The 24,477-nt window shown below is 38.2% G+C and overlaps 1 protein-coding gene and 1 long non-coding RNA gene across 2 annotated transcripts in view; one reads left to right on the forward strand and one right to left on the reverse strand.

Annotated features, from left to right (window-relative positions):
• Positions 1–24,477, forward strand: part of LOC130013252 (uncharacterized) — a 72,539-nt gene that overhangs the window by 15,425 nt on the left and 32,637 nt on the right. The window contains exon 4 of the long non-coding RNA XR_008788633.1: positions 14,005–14,110. This is a non-coding gene — a long non-coding RNA (uncharacterized LOC130013252). The remainder of the gene's footprint in view (positions 1–14,004; positions 14,111–24,477) is intronic.
• LOC126825414 (uncharacterized) lies at positions 21,770–23,011 on the reverse strand. Its single transcript, XM_050555100.2, has 2 exons — positions 22,218–23,011; positions 21,770–22,130 (listed from the first exon to the last, which is right to left on the reverse strand). The coding sequence occupies exons 1-2, from the start codon at positions 23,004–23,006 to the stop codon at positions 21,852–21,854; spliced, it is 1,068 nt and encodes a 355-aa protein (XP_050411057.1). The 5' UTR covers positions 23,007–23,011; the 3' UTR covers positions 21,770–21,851.

Consider the following 24,477-nt stretch of genomic DNA (forward strand, 5'->3'; position numbering starts at 1 on the left):
TCCATTGCGTTGTTTTCATTGTCAACGCTTTGGACACAGTAAGTAAAAATGTATGTAAGGGGAAAGCGGTGTGTGCTCGATGTGGACAAGATGGTCACGAAAGTACATCTTGTCAACTCGATCAACATTGCATTAACTGCAAAGGGCCTCATTTAGCTTATTCTAGAGAGTGCCCAATATGGAAGAAAGAAAAACAAGTTCAACAGGTCAAAACGGAGAAAAATATATCGTATCCGGAAGCTAGGAAGTTGTGCTGCAAATGCAGTCTAGCCGAAGGCCACTTCTATTGCTAGCCAAACGCCTGTTGAATTTCCAGCCGCGACAGAAGTTTCCTCGTCAAAAGAAACAAAACCTCATATTCTTCCAAAACCCGCAATTGTAACCCTCAGCACTCAGACTGTTAATAACTCCTCTACCAAATGTTGAAATCCACCCAAAACCAACAAGATCAAGGAACGTTCTGATAAAAACGTTCCTCGAAAATTAAATACCTCCCGTAGTAGGAAGGGTGACGAGTATCCTGTCCTAACCTTTAACAGGTTCGGGATTCAGGACAATCTTATGGATGTTGTTGGAAGTACATGACCCCTAACAACATCATAGAAGTCAAGTTAAACCTCCCTGAAAATGGAATTGTCGTGGTCTTAAACATAATTTTAATGAAGTTCAAATTTTAATTCAAAAAGAAACTTTTTTAAAGAATTCAGATATCTTATCTCTCAGACATTTTGTTGCTTATCATCATTTTGCTAATAATGATGGTAGAGCACGCGGTGGTGTTTCCATCGCCCTCAACTCGCCTTTGCAGGCAGTTGCAGTTAGGGTGACTCTACATATTCCTATCACAATCTGCTCTGTATATTTACCACCAAGTCTACATCTGAACCCTAGAGATCTTGATGACCTTGATGCACAACTTTATTATTACGGGAGATTTCAATGGTCATCATTCACTCTTGGGTAGTCTACTCTGATCAATCGGCTTTGGTTGTTTTAGCTCTGTAGAATGTACATTTTACATTTCCAATGCTTTGTTGATTTTTAAACTCAGGAAGTTTACATTTGTGTCCTTAGTACATTCTACAGAGCGGCGGCTAGGGTCAATCGGGTTAGATAAGTATTGAGGCCATGCACCGGATATCACCCAAACCCCAGTCAATAACAAACAGAAACGTCCGAAACTTTTTTATTAACCCATAGAAAAGTTTAAAGGCATGGCCGAGGTTTCTCTTAATTGAGAATTCAGATATCTTATCTCTCAGACATTTTGTTGCTTATCATCATTTTGCTAATAATGTTGGTAGAGCACGCGGTGGTGTTTTCATCGCCCTCAACTCGCCTTTGCAGGCAGTTGCAGTTAGGGTGACTCTACATATTCCTATCACAATCTGCTCTGTATATTTACCACCAAGTCTGCATCTGAAGCCTAGAGATCTTGATGACCTTGTTGCACAACTTTATTATTACGGGAGATTTCAATGGTCATCATTCACTCTGGGGTAGTCCACTCTGATCAATCGGCTTTGGTTGTTTTAGCTCTGTAGAATGTACATTTTACATTTCCAATGCTTTGTTGTTTTTTAAACTCAACAAGTTTACCTTTTTGTCCTTAGTACATTCTACAGAGCGGCGGCTAGGGTCAATCGGGTTAGATAAGTATTGAGGCTATGCACCGGATATCCCCCAAACCCCAGTCAATAACAAACAGAAACGTCCGAAACTTATTTATTAACCCATAGAAAAGTTTAAAGGCATGGCCGAGGTTTCTCTTAATTGAGAGTCCCTCTACAGACCTTTCAATAACCAAGGGCATTGCTGGCTTGGAATTCTCTTGATAGAATGTGCTAAGGAACAGCATGCTACCATGCTGATTAAATCAACATCCTTAGCAGACATACCTATCAAGGTTTCACCTCATAGGTCATTGAACTCCAGTAGAGGCGTAATTCGCTGTCGGGATCTTGAAGGCAGCAGTGAGGAAGAAATGGTAGAATACCTTTCTTCTCAAGGCATGTCACATGTACAAAGAATTAGTGTACTTTGAGGAGAAAAGATGATTCCTACAAACACCTATATGCTCACGTTCAATCGTCCCGACATTCCATAGACTCTCAAGGCAGGCTATCTTAACATACCCGTTGATTCGTACATCAGTAACCCACTACGATGTTATAAATGTCAGAAATTTGGACATAGCAAAACCGCCTGTAGAGGTAAGGACACCTGCGCTCGCTGTGGTCATGATAGCCATGAGAGCACCACCTGCCAGGCGGATTTGTGTTGTATTAATTGCAAGGGTAAGCACTTTGCTTACTCTCGCGAATGTCCAATATAACAAAAGGAAAGAAATAATTCAACAGGTAATGTCTGAGCGTAAAATACCATATTATGATGCTCGAAAGCAAGTAGACTTAACTGCGCTTTCCCGTTCCATCTCAAGGGAAATCTTTTGCAAGCGCAGTAAAAGTATCTACCAAAAGCATCTCTGTTCAGACAGATATAACCTGGCCAAGTAAAGGGAAAATGTCTATCATATCATCAGATCATGATAAAGGGGTATCGAGCGCCTCTCAAACAAAAGAGAGCTCGATCGAAACTATTTCTTTGACTGGCGAGGGTTCGTCCTCCTTGCCTCAATCTGAAGTTGTTGGGATCGTTCCTAACACTTCCTTCCAGAACGGCAAGGTGTCATCTCCCTCGCCTCCCCTTGAAGCTGTCATCCTTGATTCCAGTTCTACTGGATTAGGATCGCAGTCAAAGGGTAATCAAAGGAAGAAAATTTAGCAAAGTTTCGAGAGGGAGGGATCTGTCTCTCTCTATAATAGATATGGGGATGATCTGATGGACGGTATTGCCGTATTGGATGTCCATAAGGACCCACGTGGTAAGCCGTCAAAAAATAAAATTCCCTGACAATGTTAAATTACATTATTCAATGGAAATTTTTTAAATGAAGTCCAGTTATTAATACAAAAGCACAATCTTTTAGCTATTTGTTTACAGGAAACTTTTTTTTACGGAATTCTGACACTTTGTCTTTTAGACATTTTGTTGGTTACCATCATCATTCAGTTGGTGATGATAGAGCTCATGGGGGGGGGGGGGTCTATTATTCTTAATGGAGATATCCTTCAGGGTCAAGTCACCCTCAACTCACCTTTACAGGCAGTTGCGGTAAGAGTGACTTTACATATTCCTATTACGCTCTGTTCTATTTATCTTCCACCAAGTTTACATTTTAATCTCAGAGATCTTGATGACCTTGTTGCACAACTCCCCCTCCCGTTTATAATTACGGGAGATTTCAATGGTCATCATTCCCTCTGGGGTAGTCCAGATGATAACAACATAGCGCACTTCTTTAACATTAATAATTTGTGTTTGTTAAACGATGACTCGCCTACTTATTTACATCCTGCCACAGCTTCTTTTTCTTTCCTAGATCTCACCATTTGCTCTCCGGTCCTGTTTCAGGATTTTACGTGGAGAGTAAATGAAGATCTATGTGGTAGTGACCACTTTCCTATCTTAATTGATAAAAATGGCCCCTCTCCGGTCGAAAGACCGCAGAGGTGGAAGTTGCATAAGGCTGATTGGGCTCTGTTTGAATCTTTGTGTCTGTTCTCTTTTGATGCAAAAGAGTTAGAAGATGCAGATAAGGCCATGGCCTTATTCACGTCAATTCTTCAAGATATGGCTGAGCAGGCGATTCCAAAAACCACGACTGAACCAAAACGTTCCAATAAAGCATGGTATAATGACGATTGCAAATCCGCTCTAAAAGAGCGTGACCGTATCCTGAGACGCTTAAAGAAACACCCTTCCATGGAGAATATTGCGGTATACCAAATGGTCCGGACGAAGGCCCGTAGAACCATGCGTCAAGCAAAGAAGTCTTCGTGGCAAGGTTACGTCTCTAGGATCAATTCCCGTACCACATCCAAATCGGTATGGGCCCGTGTGCACAAAATTGCACGAGATGCACATGTGTGAGCCCTTTAAAAGCCTGTTTTCAACTTAATGTGCAGTACATGAACTGTGAAACGTTAATCTGTCGTAATTTGTTGTTGGACGTGTGAAGGAATCGAGCTAGAGATGCTGAGACTTACTGAAAATCAACGGAATGAACTCATGGGAATGTCAAGGGCTGGCATGTCTATACGTGTTATTGCCAGACACTTCAATTGTCATCAGTCCACTATTGTAAGGTTGGTGGAACATGTTAGAAATACTGGATCAACACGTGACCGTCAACGTCCTGGTCCACAACGCGTTACAACCCAGACTCAAGACCGCTACATCCGGGTCACTCATCTGCGTGACAGATTCCGCCCAGCGACTCGAACAGGTGCAGCAGTCGTCGGAAGACAAGGACCAGTAAGTGCCAACACCGTATGACGTCGTCTAAGAGAAGTAGGACTCCGTGCACGACGACCTTATGTTGGAGCTATCCTCAGGGATCATCACCGTCAGCGGCGTTTGATATGGGCTCAAGGACACCAGACATGGAGAAGAGTAGACTGGCAAAGTGTGCTCTTCAGTGATGAGAGTCGCTTTCATCTTTATCACGCTGATGACCGTCAACGTGTGTGGAGACGTCTTGGGGAACGTCTTGCAGACTGCTGCGTCTTCAAAACGAATCGATGGGGTGGGGGAAGTGTAATGGTGTGGGGAGGCTTCACATTTCATCGCCGAACCGCCCTACACATTTGCAGGGGTCGCGTTAATGTTGTAGCCTACCGTGATGATGTCTTGCCGTCTGTATCGGAGACCACAGCTGCACACCATTGCTGCTTTTTTAGATGCTCTTGTCCAAGAATGGAACAATTTGCCCCAGACCTTCTTTCACACATTGGTTAATTCCATGCGACGTCGCTGCACAGCGTGCGTAAGAGACCGTGGAGGACACACGCGCTACTGACATCTGTGTCGTACTTTTGGTTTTGACCCCTCTGACATTGTACCGTTGATTACAGATTAAACATCCATAAGTGTACAAATGTGTTGTTATTGATGTGTTCCCATTTGAATATTGTTCACAATAAGAAGCAAAAAAAAAAAAGATATGTTTACAGGATCATTTTGTTATACGAAAAACTAAGTGATGCGTTTTCCATGGCGCTCAGTATATTACAGCATATCATCTTTACTGATTCTCTGTCTTCTCTTCCATCAATTAATAATAAACAGCTTGAACACCCATCAGTAGCAGATATTATCGTCTGCTACTATCTTACGAGTTCAACAGCAAAGACGTTGATATAAGGGGGAATGATAAAGCAGATTAAGCTGCCAAAGCTGCTTTAGATCTCCCCCCCCCCACCCCAATCACCCTTTTTAGTACCATATCGCGATTTTAAATCATGTATAGATCATTTTATTTATGGCCGCTGGCAACGGGCTTGGCACAAACAAACTTCATCACATTAAGCCTCTCCTGTCGCTCTCATATAGTTCAAACATTTTTAACAAATATTTTCATCTTAAAACGAGAGCCTCAACCAGAATGTGAACACTGTCAATTTCCTTTGACGGTTAAGCACATTTTGATTGAGTTGAAGCATTTTTACCGTTGTCAGTCATTACATCACATGTTTGCCCAATTGCCCAACTGGGTTTATATAATAAAGCGTTAGACTTTGTAAGACTTTGTTAGACTTTATATATATATTAGAATAGTTAATTAAAGCTGCTCTTTCGTTATATATAATTGAAATTAAAGATGGCAAAATAAAAATTCATTTTTATGCTAACGTTTTCAGACATTTATTAAACAATAATTCAATTAACAATAGTCTATGACGTCACAATGTCATAGTTACATGATAAAATTATTATACAGGCAAGGGTAGTTATTTCTTAGCCTTCAAATATTCAATCCCACCACGGTCTTTATTTTATTTAATTTAATTATTCTCGTATTTAGAATTAAGTTTCGGGTGGTACTTTTCAATAAAATAGCTTTCCTTTGCCTCCAAGAGGTCGTTGTTTTTGCTATAAGTCTATATAAAGGAAAAACACTAAATTTGCCCCCACCACATACTTCAAGATGCTCACTGAGCAGGATCATCCTGTATTTTGGTTGAAGTATGTGCTGTCGATGGAGGTTCATTCTCAAGCTAAGCATTATTTGGGTCTTTCCTATATACCTCCCCTTGCGTCCCCGACACGCTATAAGGTATATTACATAGTTGGATTGGCAATTCATTGCCTGTTTGATATAAACAGTATATCATCATTAATTTTTATGGATGATCCCTCAATGATAATGTTACAGGTTACTCATTTCGAAACTATTGGTATTGAAGCGACTGAATCATATTTAAAAGATGTTATAATCCTACCTAGATTGGAAGGTTGCTTTAGACTGTTGATTATATTTGTTTTTCTCAATATTGTATCCACTGTCAAAAGCCTTGCTGATGTCACAGAACACTGCTCTTGTATACGTTCCGTGATCTATGGCTTGACAAAAAGTGTGAGTTAAGTCAATTAGTTGATAGATAGCGCTATCTCCCTTTAAGAAGCCACTTTGAAACGAAGTTAGTATATTGTTTTCACAAAAGAAGTTAAAGACATGCTTATATATGCATTTTTCGAATATTTTTACAACGATGCTTAATAATGATAGAGGTCTATAGTTTCCGCATTCATGAGGAGATCCTTTTTTGAAAATTGCTACTACATTTGCTGATTTCCAAATTTCGGGGACTTTTTTATGAGAAAGGGACAAATTAAAAATATAGCAGAGTGGTTCGCTTATTTCATTTACAATAGTTTTTAATATTTTCCCACTGATATCATCAGGGCCTTTAGCTTTTGAAGTATCTAAACATAGAATGATATCTTTAACTTCTTTTGGGCTTAGTACGATCTCTGTAAGAGAGTTTAGGTTTTGTTGAAGAACAGGCAAGTTATTAATATTGTCGTTAAGTTTGGATTGGTTAATAAAAAAGTTATTTAGGGCGTTCGCCTTGTCCAGTGGTGTAAAGTGGGTGTGGTTATTTACTTGCAGAGGTGTCAGTTCGTTGTTGACCGCAGGTTTTGACTTCACAAATGAATTAACTAAATTCCACCAATCCTTTGTACCGAAGGTAGCTTTATTGTTAATTCTACCATCTAGTCTCTCAAAATAATCTTTTTTGCTCTTCCGTATTAAAGTTATGTGATCATTTCTAATCTTGCGAAAGTTTGCCCAATCTATAGGATTCCCAGATAATTTTGCTTTTTGTTTTTCCGTCTTTTCATTTTCCTAATTTTAGAATTCATCCATGGTTTATCATTTGGTCTTATTGTTACTAATTTGTTTGGAAAATTCTTTTTGGCTAACTTAATTAACTCACTTGTGAAGTCGAGACACGCTTTTCATCAAATAGATCGTACCAAGCTACATTAGATGCATCCAAGATAAGGTTGTCGTGGTCCATGTTCCCATAATCCCAAATAATTCTTTGAAAGCTTTTATAATGGGGTGAATTAAATGCTAGTCTACTAAAAATCGGACAATGGTCTCTACAAAAATTATCAAGGCAACCGGATTCGACTATAAAATGTTTCGAATTTGTTAGAATTAAATCAATAAGACTATTTTTCCCATAATCATCATGCCGAGATGGTTCTTTGATAACCTGGTTAAGATCTAATATAATCATAGCATTATGTAAAAAAGTATTCTGCTTTGCTTACATATCAATATTAAAATCGCCGTAAATAAAACAATTAGTAACATCATCAGATGCGGCCAAAGTTATAGACTCAACTATAAGGTTATTTATGAGATTTGTGGAATTTGGCGGTCTATAAAACGTTCCTATTAAAAATACATTATTTAAAGTTTTAACTTCTAACCATATAACCTCTATTTCGTCAAATTCTAGATCATGGCGTCTTTTAAAAAGTAGTGAATTTCGAACATAGACCGCGACACCGCCACCATGGTTATTTCTGTCGTTGCGAACAGGGGTGTTATATGAGGGTATAGAAATAGATGATGAAAGGATATTTTTGTCAAGCCATGTTTCACTTACCGATATGATGTCATACTCAGAAAGTTCAGCTGAAATTAAGTCAATCTTGTTTCTAATGCTCCTTACATTCAGGTGTACGACAGATATGTGATTAGGTGCAATAGGGCCAGGGTTCGTTTCAATATCACCAGAGAGCTTTATTAATATAAGTATTAAATATATTTTCAAAAACATATAGTCCTGTATAAAATATCAAATTTACTGATAATACTTCGCCTTTGGAGCCAATGGCGAATTAAAATATGTAATTGAGCAGCAGTTGAGACTAGTAAGGGAATAAGTAAATTTGAAGCTAACGGTACAGTTGAATGGAGTAATTTATTGTTTCCAGTATGTGTATAACGGAACGGCACAAATATATACACACATCAATGGTTTTATATATATACATAACTGAAAATAAATAAAGACGAGCGGTTTCTGACGGCACAGGTTTTGTTTGAAACCCCACTAGGCCATCCCTAAGTGACATTTCCATTTTGTACTATATTTAAATACACGCATATATAGTTAAAGTTGGATATATATAAACACCATGTTAGCTGAAAAAGAACAAAAAATAGTCAATTATATGTAGAATATTACAAACTAATATCAATGATTATACGAATATCATTAACCTGCCAAGTTGTGCGCTATATTAATAATAACAGTAATAATAAATGACAATAACTAAGATATCACCATGTAATAATAACAGTTATAATACATACTAATAACTAAGATATTATGATGTAGTAATAAGAGTTATAATAAATACTAATAACTAAGATATTATCATGTTATACTAACAGTAATTATAATAAATACTAATAACTAATATTGTCAACAGTGATTTAGCAGTTAAAGACAAACTTTACAGTAACCTGAGAATATAATTGCAGCAATAATAGTTCGATATTTGCTTAAGTTTGTCCCAAATAAAATAAACACAATACCTAGATGTAGCCCCATATATGTATAATTGTTTTCAATTCTTCATTTTTATGACATGATGCAATTCATATAACTAAAGCAATGTCTTATAGATGTATGAAAGTTTCCAGCTTAGTAACTTCATTAAAATTTAACAAAGCACGACAGCTATGTCAGAAATTATCTGTCAATAATAGCACAATCTAATACATGAAAGGGTTCATATACTTAGTAGATATGTGAATGGAGTGTCACCCTTGCGGCTTCGTGCATGCATAAAGTCTACCAAACAATTAATAATACATGATGAATAATTTCAAATTACATTGACATATCATTTTTGTACAGATAGATAGAATGATACAGTGGCATGGCCGGTTATGGCAAGGGCAATGCCCCTGGCTTCGTTAACAAAAACATTTCTCTTAAATTAGGAGAGAAACTAATACTTATGTAATAATTTCAACTGACACTGACAAAACAATGTTTTTACAATTGACAATGACATGACATTTTAACAGATGTTTTAAGTACTTGACAGTGGTGTTGCAGGACATGACAACTACAATGTAGCTCACAGTTGCAAGCAAAACAAATTTCTAACAGTACCGATTCACATTGACACAACCTTTTTAACATATAGATATGAATATAATAAAAAAATAAAAAAAATAAAAAAAAATAAAAAAATTTTTTGACAAATAATGATCTTTTTAATTGACAGTAGTATGGCTGGGTGTGTCACTGACAATGTCGTTGACAATTGTGAGCAGAGCAGTCTTAAGATATAACTAATACATGTTAAATATTTTCAATTGGCAATGTCGTGATATTGATGAATTTAACAGTGGCATGACAGGACATGACATGACTACAATGTCGCTCACAGTTTAATACAAAAACAAGTTTTATTAAATTAAAGGAAACCCATTACATGCTAAATAATTTCTACTGGCACTGGGATAATGCTATCTATGTTTGATTAGAAATGAAATGACAGTTTTGACAGATAGTGATCTTCGTGTTTGACAGGGACAATGTCCCCGGCCGGTTATGACAAGGACAATATACCTTTGCTTCGGTAATAAGTCATGTCTGTTAACTTAAGAGAGAGCTAATACTTCTGAAATAATTTCGACTGAAATGGCAAAACAATGTTTTCAATTGACAATGGCATGACATTTTGACAAAATATCTAGGTCCTTGACAAATGGTATGGCAAAACATGGCAACAACAAAGTCGCTCACAGTTTGTAAACAGAACAACGTGTTTCCGACTGACATTGACGTAACTGTTAAAAATCTAATAAATGTTAAATATTTTCAGTTGGCAATGAAATGACAATTTGACAGATAATGACCTTTATACTTGACAGTAGTATGGAAGGATGTGACACTGACAATGTCACTGATAATACATGTTAAATATTTTCAATTGGCAATGAAATGACAATATGACAGATAATGATCTTTATACTTGTCAGTAGTATGGCAGGATGTGACACTGACAGTGTCACTGACAGTTGTGAGCAAAGAAGTCTCTATATAACTAATACATGTTAAATATTTTCAACTGACAATGTCTTAGAAATTTGACAGATAATGATCTATGTATACTTGACAGAGGCATCACAGGACATGACACCCCCATTGTCATGTCAGTTGTAAACAAAGAAGTATCTATTAGCTTAAGAAAACCTAATACGTGTTAAATATTATCGATTAACAATGACATGACAAATATGAAAGAAAATTGCCTAACACCCCCACCCCCTCCCCCAGCGTTATAACAAAAAATATTCTATCAATGTGGATCATATCTATAACATGTAAAATTTAGGTGAACACAATCTGTTACAAGTGTTAATATTGTCTTCATGATGGTAATACGACAGTTCTAATTTAGTACAAATGTAATCTATATAAATCAATCTTATCTGTAAGTAATTTTATTGGTATAATCTTATTGGTATAGTTTAATATTTTGATTTTCAACCGCATGAGAATTATTAATTCCACTTTTGTAGATTAACTTGACAGTTATAGTAATGTCAATTGTTGTTACTTTGTTTTAACAATCTATAATATAATATGCTATTAACAGTGACATGTGGTAGAATAGGGGCTACCAACTTATATGCTTAGTTATTATAAGTGTTTGCTTATTATAAGTATTATCTAATGGCAGGCATATTATCAACCTGACAAATACGTGACATATGACTTGACATGACCTGACACAGTGATGACATGCCAGAGCTTTATAGTAAAAATGATTATCCAACCAATGTGTTTAGCATATTCTAGAACTTAGATTAAGTTTTCTGAAATATAGTCTAGTATAAATTATATTATATTTGACAATAACATGGTAATTATAACCAACAATTATAAGACTACTAATAAACATCTAGTGTTTCGTGTGCGTTAAGTGGGTCGCCAATTTTGTAGCCTGGTATATCGCTTTTCTGGTTAATTCGAATTGGATCACTCCCTTTACCATCCTTTAAGAACTCTCGGAAATAAATCCTTCCATCAAACGTCCAACAACTATGCAGATCTTTGGAGCGATATGCTTTTCTAGCAAGACTAAAAAGATACGATCGTCGTCTTGTCAGATCTTCGTTTATGTAGACTGTAGGATTGTTTGCACGGAATATTTTCAACTTTTTACGATCACTCATAAGTTGTCTTTTGTGTTTGTAGCTAGATAGTCGAACAATAATTTGGCGGGGCCCATTTTCCGTTTCTCCCTTTGTATTATACGGGATTCTCTTTCTCCCTACTCGATGACAATTTTCTATATGACCGTGACCAAAACTAGGACATACACAGTTAATTATTTCAAGGGCAACATCCTCTACATTTTCATCTGCATTTTCACCTACCCTATTTATCCGGACACAATTCCGACGACTGTATTGCTCGAGTTCGTCTGTATCATTGATGATTTTTTGTTCTAGATCCAGTGCACAGCTTAGTAACTGTCCCTTTAAGTCTTCGATTTCCTCTTTTAGGGGTTTAATGAAATCTTTTATATTTTCTTGCAAGAGTTCTTTAATAGAGAGCTGTAGAGCTTTTTGGACATTTGGTAGGCACAAAGCCTCGACAATTTTTTCTGAGATTGAGTCAGCGGTGGAATTTAGAAAAACACTTTCCATGGTATCGCTATCATCAGGTAAAAGAACAGAGGTGGATTCTGGTGTTTGGTTAAAGTTAAAGGTCTTTGGAAGGGTGTTTTCGACTAAGGTTTTAGGGACTGTATTCTCTATATCATTAGGTTTTGATAAGGACGTTCCCCGTAGCTCACTTTGGGTTAACATTGATTTAATTCCTCTTTGTTTTTTAGGTGATTTCATGTTGTAGAGGGATTTTGACATTCTGTAGATAGCCTTCTGCATATACTTTGGAGAAACAGAGTGGAGGCGTTTCTTACCTTTCGGTTTAGAAGAGATTGGAAGCTCGTTTCGACCTTTTTCTAGAAGCCCAGTCAGGGTAGAAGTTGCCGAATTTTCAATATTGCTTTCCTCCTCTAACATTCTGTATATCACACTGTGTTTTCTTCAGCTGTGGTGATGAGGCGATGGTTACACAAACAAGTATGGCGGACTTATCCAAACACACTAGACTGTCTGTTGTTGTTGTTGTTGTTCAGAACACGAAAATAATGCACACACTATATTATTTGAAACTAGTTTGTACGGATGTAATATATTTTGAATTTATAACTATCCATATATGCACGTGTAAAGATCTCTTAGTAATTTTGTCACAAAAGGGACAGAGCGAAGATTCGTGACTACAACCTGTCGGCCATCTTGTCTTTTAAGATATTGATGTGTATCGGGTTTTTTTTGTAATACACATCAGTTTCAATAGAGCCGTTCGCGTGTAGCTTAACTGTCACATCCAGAAAATTTAATGTGGTTTGACTCTGCTCAATTGTAAACTGAATACTGTCATCTATTCTATTTAACATTTTATGAAGCAAATTTAGTGTTTTTCCTTTATATAGTCTTAATAGCAAGAACAACGATCTCTTGGAGGCAAAAGAAAGCTATTTTATTGAGAAGTACCACCAGAAACTTAATTCTAAATAAATTTTTGAAAAAATTTTTTTTTTTTTTTTATCTAAGTCTGGTAGAATGTGGTACCACACAGGCACATAGGTAGGCCTGAGAAGAATTTTTTGACAAAAAATTTTTTTTTTCTATGTCCAATATCTTGTGGAACTCTTGTGGTAAAAAAAACCCACAGACCCAAAACGCTGTATCGAAAATCTTGTGGAATGTGGTACCACACAGGCGTATAAGGAGGTCTGAGAAGAATTTTTGGAAAAAATTGTCCAATTTCTTGTGGAACTCTTGTGGTCAAAAACACCACAGTATAATATTTTGTAGAATATATTTTCCCCACATCTTACAAGATGATAGGATGAACTAGTATTGTTTCAGCGAAATAAAGAGAAAATATTTCATAAATATTTCATTGTCCACATTTCCAAACGCCCCCAAACCTTGCCATGTCTATGTCTCGAAATAATCACCATATGTTTTCGCAATATATCCCGGTTGGAGGTGACGTGCCATTAAACCATATTTTATTTCATTTGTTTGCAGACGGTAGTGCACTAGAATGTCAATAAAAAAAGTCATTAGAGAAGATAGAACAATCCTTTTTCCGATTAAAAAATCGAGAAAGACCTCTTATGAATACCGACACACCTACTCCAAACCTCTTAACTTCCCAGTAACCCTACGAGATTATTAAAGAACCCGATAAACTTACCCCCAATCTGGCAACTATCAATATAAACAAAAACTAAGGCTCCTGTGATATAATTTATATTATACTTATTTGTTTTTACTTAATATTTATTTACGTTATTTATTAACTGATACAACCATATACTTATTTAAATATTGTTTAACTTGTAATTTTTATAACAATATGCTTTGAGTGGGCTACTCTAGAATTTTTTAAACTTGTGCCAGATCCTTTTGATATGTGTCAATAAACTGTGATTAAACTAAAACAGTATTAAAAATTTCCACTATTTCAGAAATGCCATCTGGTGTGGAACATTGTGCTGCGGGGGCAATGTCGTGTATTTTGAAATTCCAGAATGACGAAAGGTCTGCTAATGGAAACGTAGATGTTGTTTGCATGTAGGTTAATCTATATAGTTATATTCTAGTTTTCATTTCACACTCAAGTAAGAGGTTACTGGCTTAGTTTTTTTTGTGGTATAGTAGCTGATGACCAAAATCTGGCATTAACGCGACAACACTACCTTTTTCAGAATGTATTTGTCATTATTTTACTGTCCATTTACCATACATATTGAGGCCTAAAAAATTTCTGCAAACTTCTTTTTCTGCCGTTTAATTGTATAGTATGTTATCCTCAATTTTCCCAAAACCGCCCTTTCAAATCCCCGGTTGTACGTGACAAGGTTTAGGGTTACCTGTTCACCTCGTGGGTTTTCTCCCATTGCTAAAGATCTCTAGGCGCGGACGAATTATTGAAATAAAATTAAACCATATGTTAGTCCCGAAATGATCTAATCTGTGTTGGGCGGACGTTAAACCCATCTCTCTGTCTGTCTGTCCCTCTCTCTCTGTCTCTCTCTCTCTCCCCAAAAACCGTCTAACCTTTCGATCCAGAAATAACAACCGGTCCCTAAAGTCAAGTTGGCCGAAAATAAGCTGGCAGACAATGCGACGGGTTGCCAGTTGATGATACCCTGGTGTTTATCGGGTAATCCAGTATTTTTATAGTAAGATTGGTTGCCTATACTTTCCAATGTGAAGCCTCCCCACACCATTACACTTCCCCCACCCCATCCATTCGTTTCAAAGACGTAGCAGTCTGCAAGACGTTCCCCAAGACGTCTCCACACACGTTGACGGCCATCAGCGTGATAAAGGTGAAAGCGACTCTCATCACTGAAGAGCACACTTTGCCAGTCTACTCTTCTCCATGTCTGGTGTCCTTGAGCCCATACCAAACGCCGCTGACGGTGATGATCCCTGAGGATAGCTCCAACATAAGGTCGTCGTGCACGGGGTCCTACTTCTCTTAGACGACGTCTTACGGTGTTGGCACTTACTGTTCCTTCTCTTCCAACGACTGCTGCACCTGTTCGAGTCGCTGGGCGGAATCTGTCACGCAGATGAGTGACCCGGATGTAGCGGTCTTGAGCCTGGGATGCAACGCGTTGTGGACCAGGACGTTGACGGTCACGTGTTGATCCAGTAACTCGAACACGTTCCACCAACCTTACAATAGTGGACTGATGACAATTGAAGTGTCTGGCAATAGCACGTGTAGACATGCCAGCCCTGGCCATTCCCATGGCTTCATTCCGTTGATTTTCAGTAAGTCTCGGCATCTCTAGCTCGATTCCTTCACACAGATTGACGTTTCACACTTCATGTGCTGCACATTAAGTTGAAAACATGCTTTTAATGGGCTCACACACAATGCTGCACGTAAATATTGGGGTTTTCATGTGCATCTCGTGCAATTTTTTTGTGTGCACACGGGCCTATATGTTTTGCGTTTGGGAGCATTGTGTGAAACAATAGTTCATAGTATTGCATTATATTATACATACAGAACCACCTAGTAATAAAACATTTGGGGAAAAAAAAGTGATGCGTTTTCCATGGCGCTCAGTATATATATTTTGAAAGTTTTTGTTACATAAAGGTTTGAAAACTGAACGAGCCTGTCTTATTCCTACAGTGACGCTTATTATAATTTTAGCAAAACACCGTTACACGCCCTTCCGAAGTTCCGTTTACCGGTGGCTCGTGATCAGCCAGGAATTGATCACTGGTGGCAGAGATGCCAAACTCCCCATACCCCAAACGCGGTTACCCCTTCAAGGAAACGTTACAATTACGTAAAAATGTAAAATTCTGGAAAGATATTAATTGTAATTCGTATATATTAGATGCTATTGAAAATGGTTATAAGATTCCTTTTAGTGATGTTCCAGATTTTAAGTTCTTAAGAAATAATAGATCTGCCTTAGATAATTCAGATTTTGTAGAAGGGGCTATTAAAGATCGAGAGAGAGAGAGAGAAATGGGGTTTAACGTCCACTCAACACAAACTAGGTCACTTCGGGACTAACACATGGTTTAATTTTATTTCAATAATTCGCTTGTGCGTAGGGGTCTTTAGCAGTGGGAGGAAACCGGAGGACCCGGAGAAAACCCACGAGGTTGGACAGGCGACCCTACTCCTTGCCACGTACAACCGGGGATTCGAAACCACGCCAGTTGACTCAATGACAGACTTTATGGTACAGCGCGCACGTGCTAACCATTCAGCCCCCCCCCCCCCTAAAGATTTAGAGGTAAGGGGTCTGGTGAGTAGATGTCAAGTTCCTTCAAGAGATGTTAATCCACTATCAGTGTCTATTCAGAGCAATGGTAACAAAAGGTTAATTGCATCAGAACATAATCATGATGTATTTTATTCTATATAGATATTGGAGTGTGTGTTTGATATCACGTATTTTGAAATATGTGGTTGAATGTAAAGCTTATGGTACAGCGAGTTTTTGGCCTTTGATTTGTCCGAATGGTTACAAGTTTATATCTGTTATTAAAGATTGGGTTGATTACCACGTACAAAAGAGTTTTATACGGAAGCCCATTAGGGTCAATTAAATGAAAAAAAAATTCTGACTATCTTGTAGTTACAAGATAGGCTATCTTGTAGTTACAAGATAGCTATCTTGTAATAATTACAAGATAGGCTATCTTGATATTACAAGATAGCTTACAAAATAACTATCTTGTAATTACAAGATAGCTATCGTTATTATAAGATAGGCCAAAATCACCATTATTCACCAGCATGGACGAGAAATTAGAGCAATTCTTGTACAATAGGGGACTCACTAAACGAGAAATGGAGATAATGGTGGAGGAAAAGGTAGAGATATAATGCGTATTTTCAAGTATTTGTCTAGTATTGGTATTTGTCGTTTCATTTTATCGATGGGTGTGGAGCAGTTGACGGAGTGGGAGTTACATCATTACAATCGATGATGCTAGAAGCACATATTTTAATATTAATGTAATAGAATGTATACGAAGTGATTTATATTCAATTCTTAAATTCTTATTGCAATTTATAATCAGTTATGTTAGTTGAAATACTTGAACTGTCCAAATTGAACGGCAGTCGTTTCCGCCTGCTCAGGCCACACTACAAGTTTATTTTTAAATGATAAGTTTCTCGTTTTTTAACCACCCATTACTAATTACTTCCACATTGTCTTGTAGGATATTTTTGTCTTTGTTCGATGCAAATCGCACCCGAAACCGTAGTGTACAGATTTCAAAATTTTTATTGCGTCTTTAATATTGGATATTAGGATCCTATAATTTCACAGCATAATAACAACATCAATATTAATTGAAATGGGCCAATATTGAATTCTAATTCGTGATTTTAATTTCGAATATTATGGAAAATATTGAGTAACAGGTTTAGCTCCTTCAAATGGTCTAGGCTTTAGGGAAATTCTGCACAAATTGTCCTTATTAATTTCGTGCGTGTTAATATAGAGAAAAGCGTAATGAGGCGGCTTTTTCCTTTGACCTTCTCGTGCACGGCGGTGTCGCGATATGATTAACTGGGCATATTTTTATTTATTGCATACTTTATGGTCCATCCAAAATCTTTATCTTCTGACATTGTGTTTATAAATTAACAGAGAAGCCATAGAAGCAGCTGATGATAGCCCACTTGCTAGATTTATTTCAAAACAAGGCGATAGAATAGCGGTAAAGCAATTTTGTTCTTCAAAGCCTAAAACAGACAAAAAGCAGAAACTTCTGGACGCTTTAAAACAAAGACTTTGCGATCAAGGTGAAAGCAGATCGACTTCTAAAATGCCAAAAAACGATGTAAGTGTCCGTTTGAGTGGAAATACCCACGCTTCTAAAAAATCCCGGAAAATAGAAATAGGGTGGTTAAATTACCATAAAGAGGATGATGTTTTCAAACAAATACGGAAACTGTCAGGAGGCGGGACGAGGAAGGTTGATATATTAAAAACTGCAACAAAATCTGACATCATTGAAAAGGCCAAACAGCTTTTTTTGTTGATGGCAAATCAAAACTTGGCAGAATTGAAGATTTTGAGATTTCTCTGAAGAGGAAGTTAATACCGAAGATACAGTTGGTAAACTTTATGAACAAACTGGTATGAATATTTTACGTTTTCACATGACAACAAAGGCTAAAGAGGATAGTCAAACTGGAATAGGGACAACATCGCCTAAATTTACCTCTAAAAAGAGACGCGAGAGAACTTCATCCAAATTTCCTGTGATAGCGGATGATGATGTATCCACCAAGACACAAATAACTACCAGTATCACCAACAGTAAATGCATCTAGTTCAACAAGTATTGCAAGTTCTCTGCCAGATGTTATTGATGAATTAGAATTTTTCGAGTCTCCTTTCCATTGGGATGGAGGATTTAGGAATGAAAATATTACAACAGAGAGTATGACTGCAAGCACCTCTATCACTTGTTCACAAGAGGAACCTAGCCCAATACATTATCAAGATGAAGATGTTTCTTTTGAGTTCCAGTCATCACTCCCAACAGCAGCTGGTTCACAACTGCCACCAACATTAGACTTTTTAAGTGACGACGATTTGGCCCAACCCGAAGACCGTTCCACGCCGGAACCACCAAATTCACATGAAATGACCATACGCAGGGGTTCCACATCGCTTTTTGAGATAATTTCTTATTTTAAGGATCCGGAAATAGCCACCAAACGTATCACTGTTAGTAGGGTGCTGCCGAATGATCAAATGGAAATGGCAATGGACACTGGTGGGGTGATAAGAGACATGCTAAGTGAATTCTGGGAGCATGTTTATGATATGTGTACAGTGGGGCGCGAGGCAAAGGTCCCTTCCCTTCGACATGACATGGGGACGATAGAATGGCAGGCAGTTGGGCGTTTATTGCTGTATGGCAATAACACAACAGGATACGGGCCTGTAAAACTTTCAAGAGCATTTGTTCTTTCCATTATTTACAAACAAGAAGTAGAAAGTTCTACTTTGATGGATGATTTCTGGCATTTCATAGCTGAACCAGACAAAGATGTTTTTCAACAGGCATGTGAAACCTTTCAGTTAGTGGACATTGATGATTTGCTAGAAAGCTTAGATTCGTATGATTGTAGAAATCGCCCAACAGCAGAAACCATCAAACCTATACTCCTTGAAATTGCGCACACTCTTCTTGTACAAAAGCCCACTTTTGTAGGTAACTGCATGAAAGAAGAATTGTTGAAAGCAAAAGTTGACCGTAATAAAATAGACGAAATATACGGGACTATTACGCCTACAGCTAAAAAGGTCATAGGATTACTCCGATTTCCTGAAACCATGAATGCCATTGAGAATGACGTTGCTAAGGATCTCAAAAGATATATAAAAACCATAGATATCGGAAAACTAGGCCAGTTCATGAGATCCTGCACAGGGTCTGATCTCATGACAGTTAAAGAAATAACAGTTGAGTTCACAGCTTTAACAGGGTTAGAACGGCGACCTACCGCCCACACATGTGGTTGCGTGCTTCAACTGCCAAGAGCATATGAAAGTTTTATGGATTTCCGATATGAATTTGACAGCATACTCAGCCATAATATTTGGATCATGGATATAATATAATATTGTTGATAAATGATAACATATCTTACAAACAACTTTTAATTACACACAGTATTATATTGTAGTAGTTATTTGATTCGTGTACACGGGCACAAAGAAAGTAGCGTGCAGTATAATTTTTGTTTTATTCAACAGAACTGTTTAGGGTTATCAATATAAGAGGACTTTATTAACTATTTAAATTTTACATGCATACAGCAAATGAAAAGGTTGCATTAATTTTGATTTATGTTAGTTACTCATTTCGTACTTAGAATTTGTTAATAAAGTGCTGATTTAAATTCTTCACATGGTCTAAATAGCCAAGAGGTGGCATCGTCTAATCTAGCTGTCATGATTTCAAATCCAGACTAGTCAGTTTACTCTTCATGCATAAGTTACATGCTGTTTTTGCCTCATATAGAAATTTGGAGGGAAGGGGTGGGACATATTCCTGAAGCATTGGCCCGAGAAATCCCTCTCTGGCCATTGCTGGATTGGCTTCTGATACTTGAGCTTTTGAGGGAGTGTGACTATTCGTCCCGTTCAATCAAATATATCCCAAGTACAGCAACTTGGCAGCCCTTCGTTTCATCTGGGGTCTTCCTTAAAACTTTGGACAGTGATTTAAGCTATTAAAAACGATGGAAGTATTGTTCGTCTCCAAACAGAATTGTTTACATTGTATCCATTTTGATGGCTTGGTTCGTCACACAATTAGTTTTTTTTGCAATATTCTGCTATCCACTGGTTAATTGGGTGTAATAAAATCGTGAGTCATGACGTAACGTTATGTAAACATTATTTGGTCCAATTTGGGACTCTGTTTAAAGCCTTATGATATTGTTACGTAGTTAGCTATTGGTTGTTAATAGGACTAATGACCAGTCATAATTTAGAACAGAAATTAGCTTCCATTACAGCAGTGTTAAGTGGGTTTAGCTCTAATCAAACGAAACACTGCGAGGAGTATGAAGGTGGGGCTGAAACTAGATTTATGTCGAGCATAGGCTATGCAAATTGTTATTGGGGCCTTTGCCTACGTTGTTTCCCAAAATCACACTTTGGGACATTCTTACTTCCATTGTATATGTTGCCCCTGGCTTAGTTCTGATTTCCCACGAACATGTGGGAACACCTATCATTCCCGGCAAATGGATGTAACAAAAGGGTGGACCCAGCCTAACTCATGCATATTTATTCTAGCCCTTGAAATATATATTGCGTTTTTAGACATTGAGAGAGAGAGGGAGGGAGAGAGAGCGGTTTAACGTCCACTCGACACAAACTAACATTTGGTTTAGTTTAAATTCAATTATTCGCTTGCGTGTAGGGGACTTTCGCATTGAAAGGAAGCCGTGGGACCAGAAAAAAAAACCACGGGGTTGGACAGGTGACCCTACTCCTTGCCACGTACAAGTGGAAATTCGAAGCCATGCCGTTTGACCCAATGACAGACCTTGTGATCAAACGCGCACGCGTTAACAGTTCGGCCACCCACCTCCTGCGTTTTTATATTATAATGAAAAAATTGGATTTTATGTCATATTTTTTTGCTCCATCCGAGGTAATGGGTTGTGCTATGGGGTAAATGTTGCTCAGAAATCGGCAATACGGCTCGCTCTTACGGGTATTTGGTTTGTTTTGTACCATCCGAAGAACTATGCACTGTTCCTTGTCATCAGCCTCCCCCAATCCCCACAGGGCCCTGCACAACTGACACTAGGAAACCTCGCCGGAACTTTCTTGGTGACCCTAAGCCTTCGAGGTTAGCGACCCAGGTTTAGTATTGTGATTTGGGGATTTTTATAACATTTTCTATGATGTATAAGCTGGTTGTATATTTCTTGTGTCCCAACAGGTCAAGCAAATGTAATATATAAAAACACAAGTAAACTTAGAAATCTGAAGCTTGAAATGTAGATTTTATCTTCATATTTATGTTCAAGTCTAGCGGAGCGATGCGAAACAATTTTCGTAATAGCTTTCTTAGGTTGGGACTTTATTGACAAATGATTCAGCCAGGTAGGCCTAACCGATAATGTGTATTAGTAGAGTACTTTGGCTATTTTAATCCCTTCCGTTTGACAACAAAGACTTTTGGAAATAATAACTTCGTTTATTTAAAGCACAAAATAGGATATAAATCAAGTATTGCTTAATTTAAGTCTAAATCTCTGTAAATAGCCATTCGCAGATTTCTATAAAGCTGTACGGCTCCTTGGCGATCCGATGCGGGGTGCCAGTAGTTCTCGTACATGTTCAGCAATATCCTCGTCACATATGATACCACCCCGAAATCTACATTCTCCAGCACAAGCATTCATCATATGTTCACTGACTTCGTGAAGGTAATTATTTGTGCCGTACAGCGCTGGTAATGAATACATGACCAGTGGCCTAACATGTGGGCAGTTCTGGTTCTTTGTAGGCCGTATTTGATGGGTATTACAGGTTTTTGACATTTCATCGAGATCTTCCTGAAAGAGAAACGAAAAGCATATAATCAATAATAACCATCAATAATTATGACTATCGTCATTGTAATCTATCGGGGCATTACTCACCTGCAGTACATGAAGAAAACAAAATTGAATAAGACATTTATCAAGAAAATAGCCATCAAACATTCCATCATCAGCCAAAGAACCCAATACATCCATCCATGACTGGACACATTGTTTTCGAACCAGGTTCCAAAACATTTCAATTCTTTGGTTTGCAGTACTTCTTCCATAAATAAATGATTTTCTTTCCGTCATAAAATATTGCATGTGTGCCACATGTTCATTCTCAGTACAACGATACCCTCTCATCAAAAACGGACACCCTTTTCTTTCACGGACTGATTCGATAAAATATCCAGCAATAACTTTTGGATCATTGCTAGTCTGAAATACATTGAGCCATATAATACACCTGGAAAATCTGTCCATACAGCCATTGATACACAATCCGTATCGTTTTAGTTTGTCGTCGGAATCCAGATGCCACAGATAGTTTGGCCCTTTGGCGTAGTATTGTCTTCTCTTTAAGCGTTTAGACAAACGCAGCTGTACACCAACAGGGTCAAGGATTTGCAATAAAGTTTGAACTGTGTGTCTCGAAATGTTTAACCCATTATGACGGCACTGTAGATGCAGCCAACGGTATCCTCCGACCTGCCCCCCAGTTACATTCAGTTTGTTTTCTATGAATAAAACAACTCGGAGAAGATCAGAATAGTTCTTTCTTCTGTGCAACCGATTCACTCGCAGAATCCTTTTCAATGTACTCAGACTAATTATAATGGAATGGGCCTGAGCCAACATTGACAATATGTGGCTATATTTTAACCCCAAACTGAAGTGAAACATACAAAGTCTGGATCTGTCATCCATTTCCGATAACTGAAAAATAAAATAAAACATATTGTATACAAAACCGTCTATTCCTATCCACCAGTTCATGTTACAGACATAGTGGTACCATTTTCGCCCCCAGTCGGCGTAATATATATACGTTATTAAATAGTGGTGCGATTCTCCTCCCCAGTTGGCGTAATATACTATTCAAAAAAAGTAGGGGATATTTGATTTTGGGGGCATAATACTAAAATATGCAAATGACTACGAAAAAAGTCACTATAGAACCTAACAGAAGAAACATTTCCAGTTACATGTGACGCCCAAACGCACCAATAGCTACCGCATGGAATGCAGGTGATGCTTGGGATCATCATGGGGGTCCAACCCAAGATTTGCACGACTCTGACTTTGAATGTTACAGTAATTGTGGCATTGAATTCCAGGGTGGAAACATCAGTTTAATTGTTTTAGTGACCAGAAAACAAATTTTGATATGCGTCGGCTTACCCAAAATGAAAGGTTACGTGCCCTTGGCATGCTACAGATCGGCACAACACAGGCGGTTGTGGCGCGGACGATGAATGTTTCTCAGTCTGTCATAAGCAGGCTATGGTCCAGATACCGTGATACACAATCTGTACAGGACAGACCACGCTCAGGTCGACCAAGGGCGACAACTCAAGCCCAGGATCGATTTATCCGTACCTTGGCCTTGAGAAATCGTGTCATCACAGCAAATCAGATCAGCGCTCGTCTTCAAACAGACACTGGTGTGAGAGTGAGTGGCCAGACGATTCGGAATCGACTGCATAGGGGTCACCTTCGCGCCCGACGTCCTCGCGTGATCCCTTGTTTGAGAGATCATCACATTCAGGCAAGACGTCGTTGGTGTAGGGATCGTCAACACTGGGATAATCGACGCTGGAGCAATGTGATGTTTTCAGATGAGTCAAGGTTCACTGTTGATTTTTTGGACAGACGTAGGAGGGTGTGGCGTCGTCGAAACGAGCGCTTCCAAGACGTTAACGTCATCAGACATGATCGATTTGGGGGTGGTTCTGTTATGGTGTGGGGAGGCATCACTGTTGCTGGAAGAACGGCTTTACATGTTGTTGCAGGGCGTGTTACAGGCCAGTACTACCGGGACAACATCTTGGCAATCCATATTGTGCCGTTCGCACGTCGTCATGGCCGCCGTTTCATCTTCCAGGATGACAACGCAAGATGTCACAGGGCCAGGATCGTTACAGGTTACCTCCAACAACAGAACATCACCACATTACCTTGGCCAGCACTGAGTCCCGACCTCTCCCCCATCGAGCATGTCTGGGACATGCTTGGACAGAGGTTACGTCAACGTCAACAACGTCCTGCCAATGTCCAAGAACTTGCTGCTGCGTTGCAACAGGAATGGGACAATCTGGACCAAAATGACCTTAGACGTCTCATTAGGAGTATGCCACGTCGGATCAATGCTTGT

This window comes from Patella vulgata, chromosome 6 (genome assembly GCF_932274485.2).
Source record: "Patella vulgata chromosome 6, xgPatVulg1.2, whole genome shotgun sequence".
Lineage (NCBI taxonomy): Eukaryota > Metazoa > Mollusca > Gastropoda > Patellidae > Patella > Patella vulgata.

Excerpts from the sequence above, each read along its gene's own strand:
- LOC126825414 (XM_050555100.2), bottom strand. The coding sequence starts at position 23,006 with ATGTTTCACTTCAGTTTGGGGTTAAAATATAGCCACATATTGTCAATG. Across the intron at positions 22,131-22,217 it reads GTTTTCTTCATGTACTGCAG|GAAGATCTCGATGAAATGTC; the intron begins GTGAGTAATGCC and ends TTTCTCTTTCAG.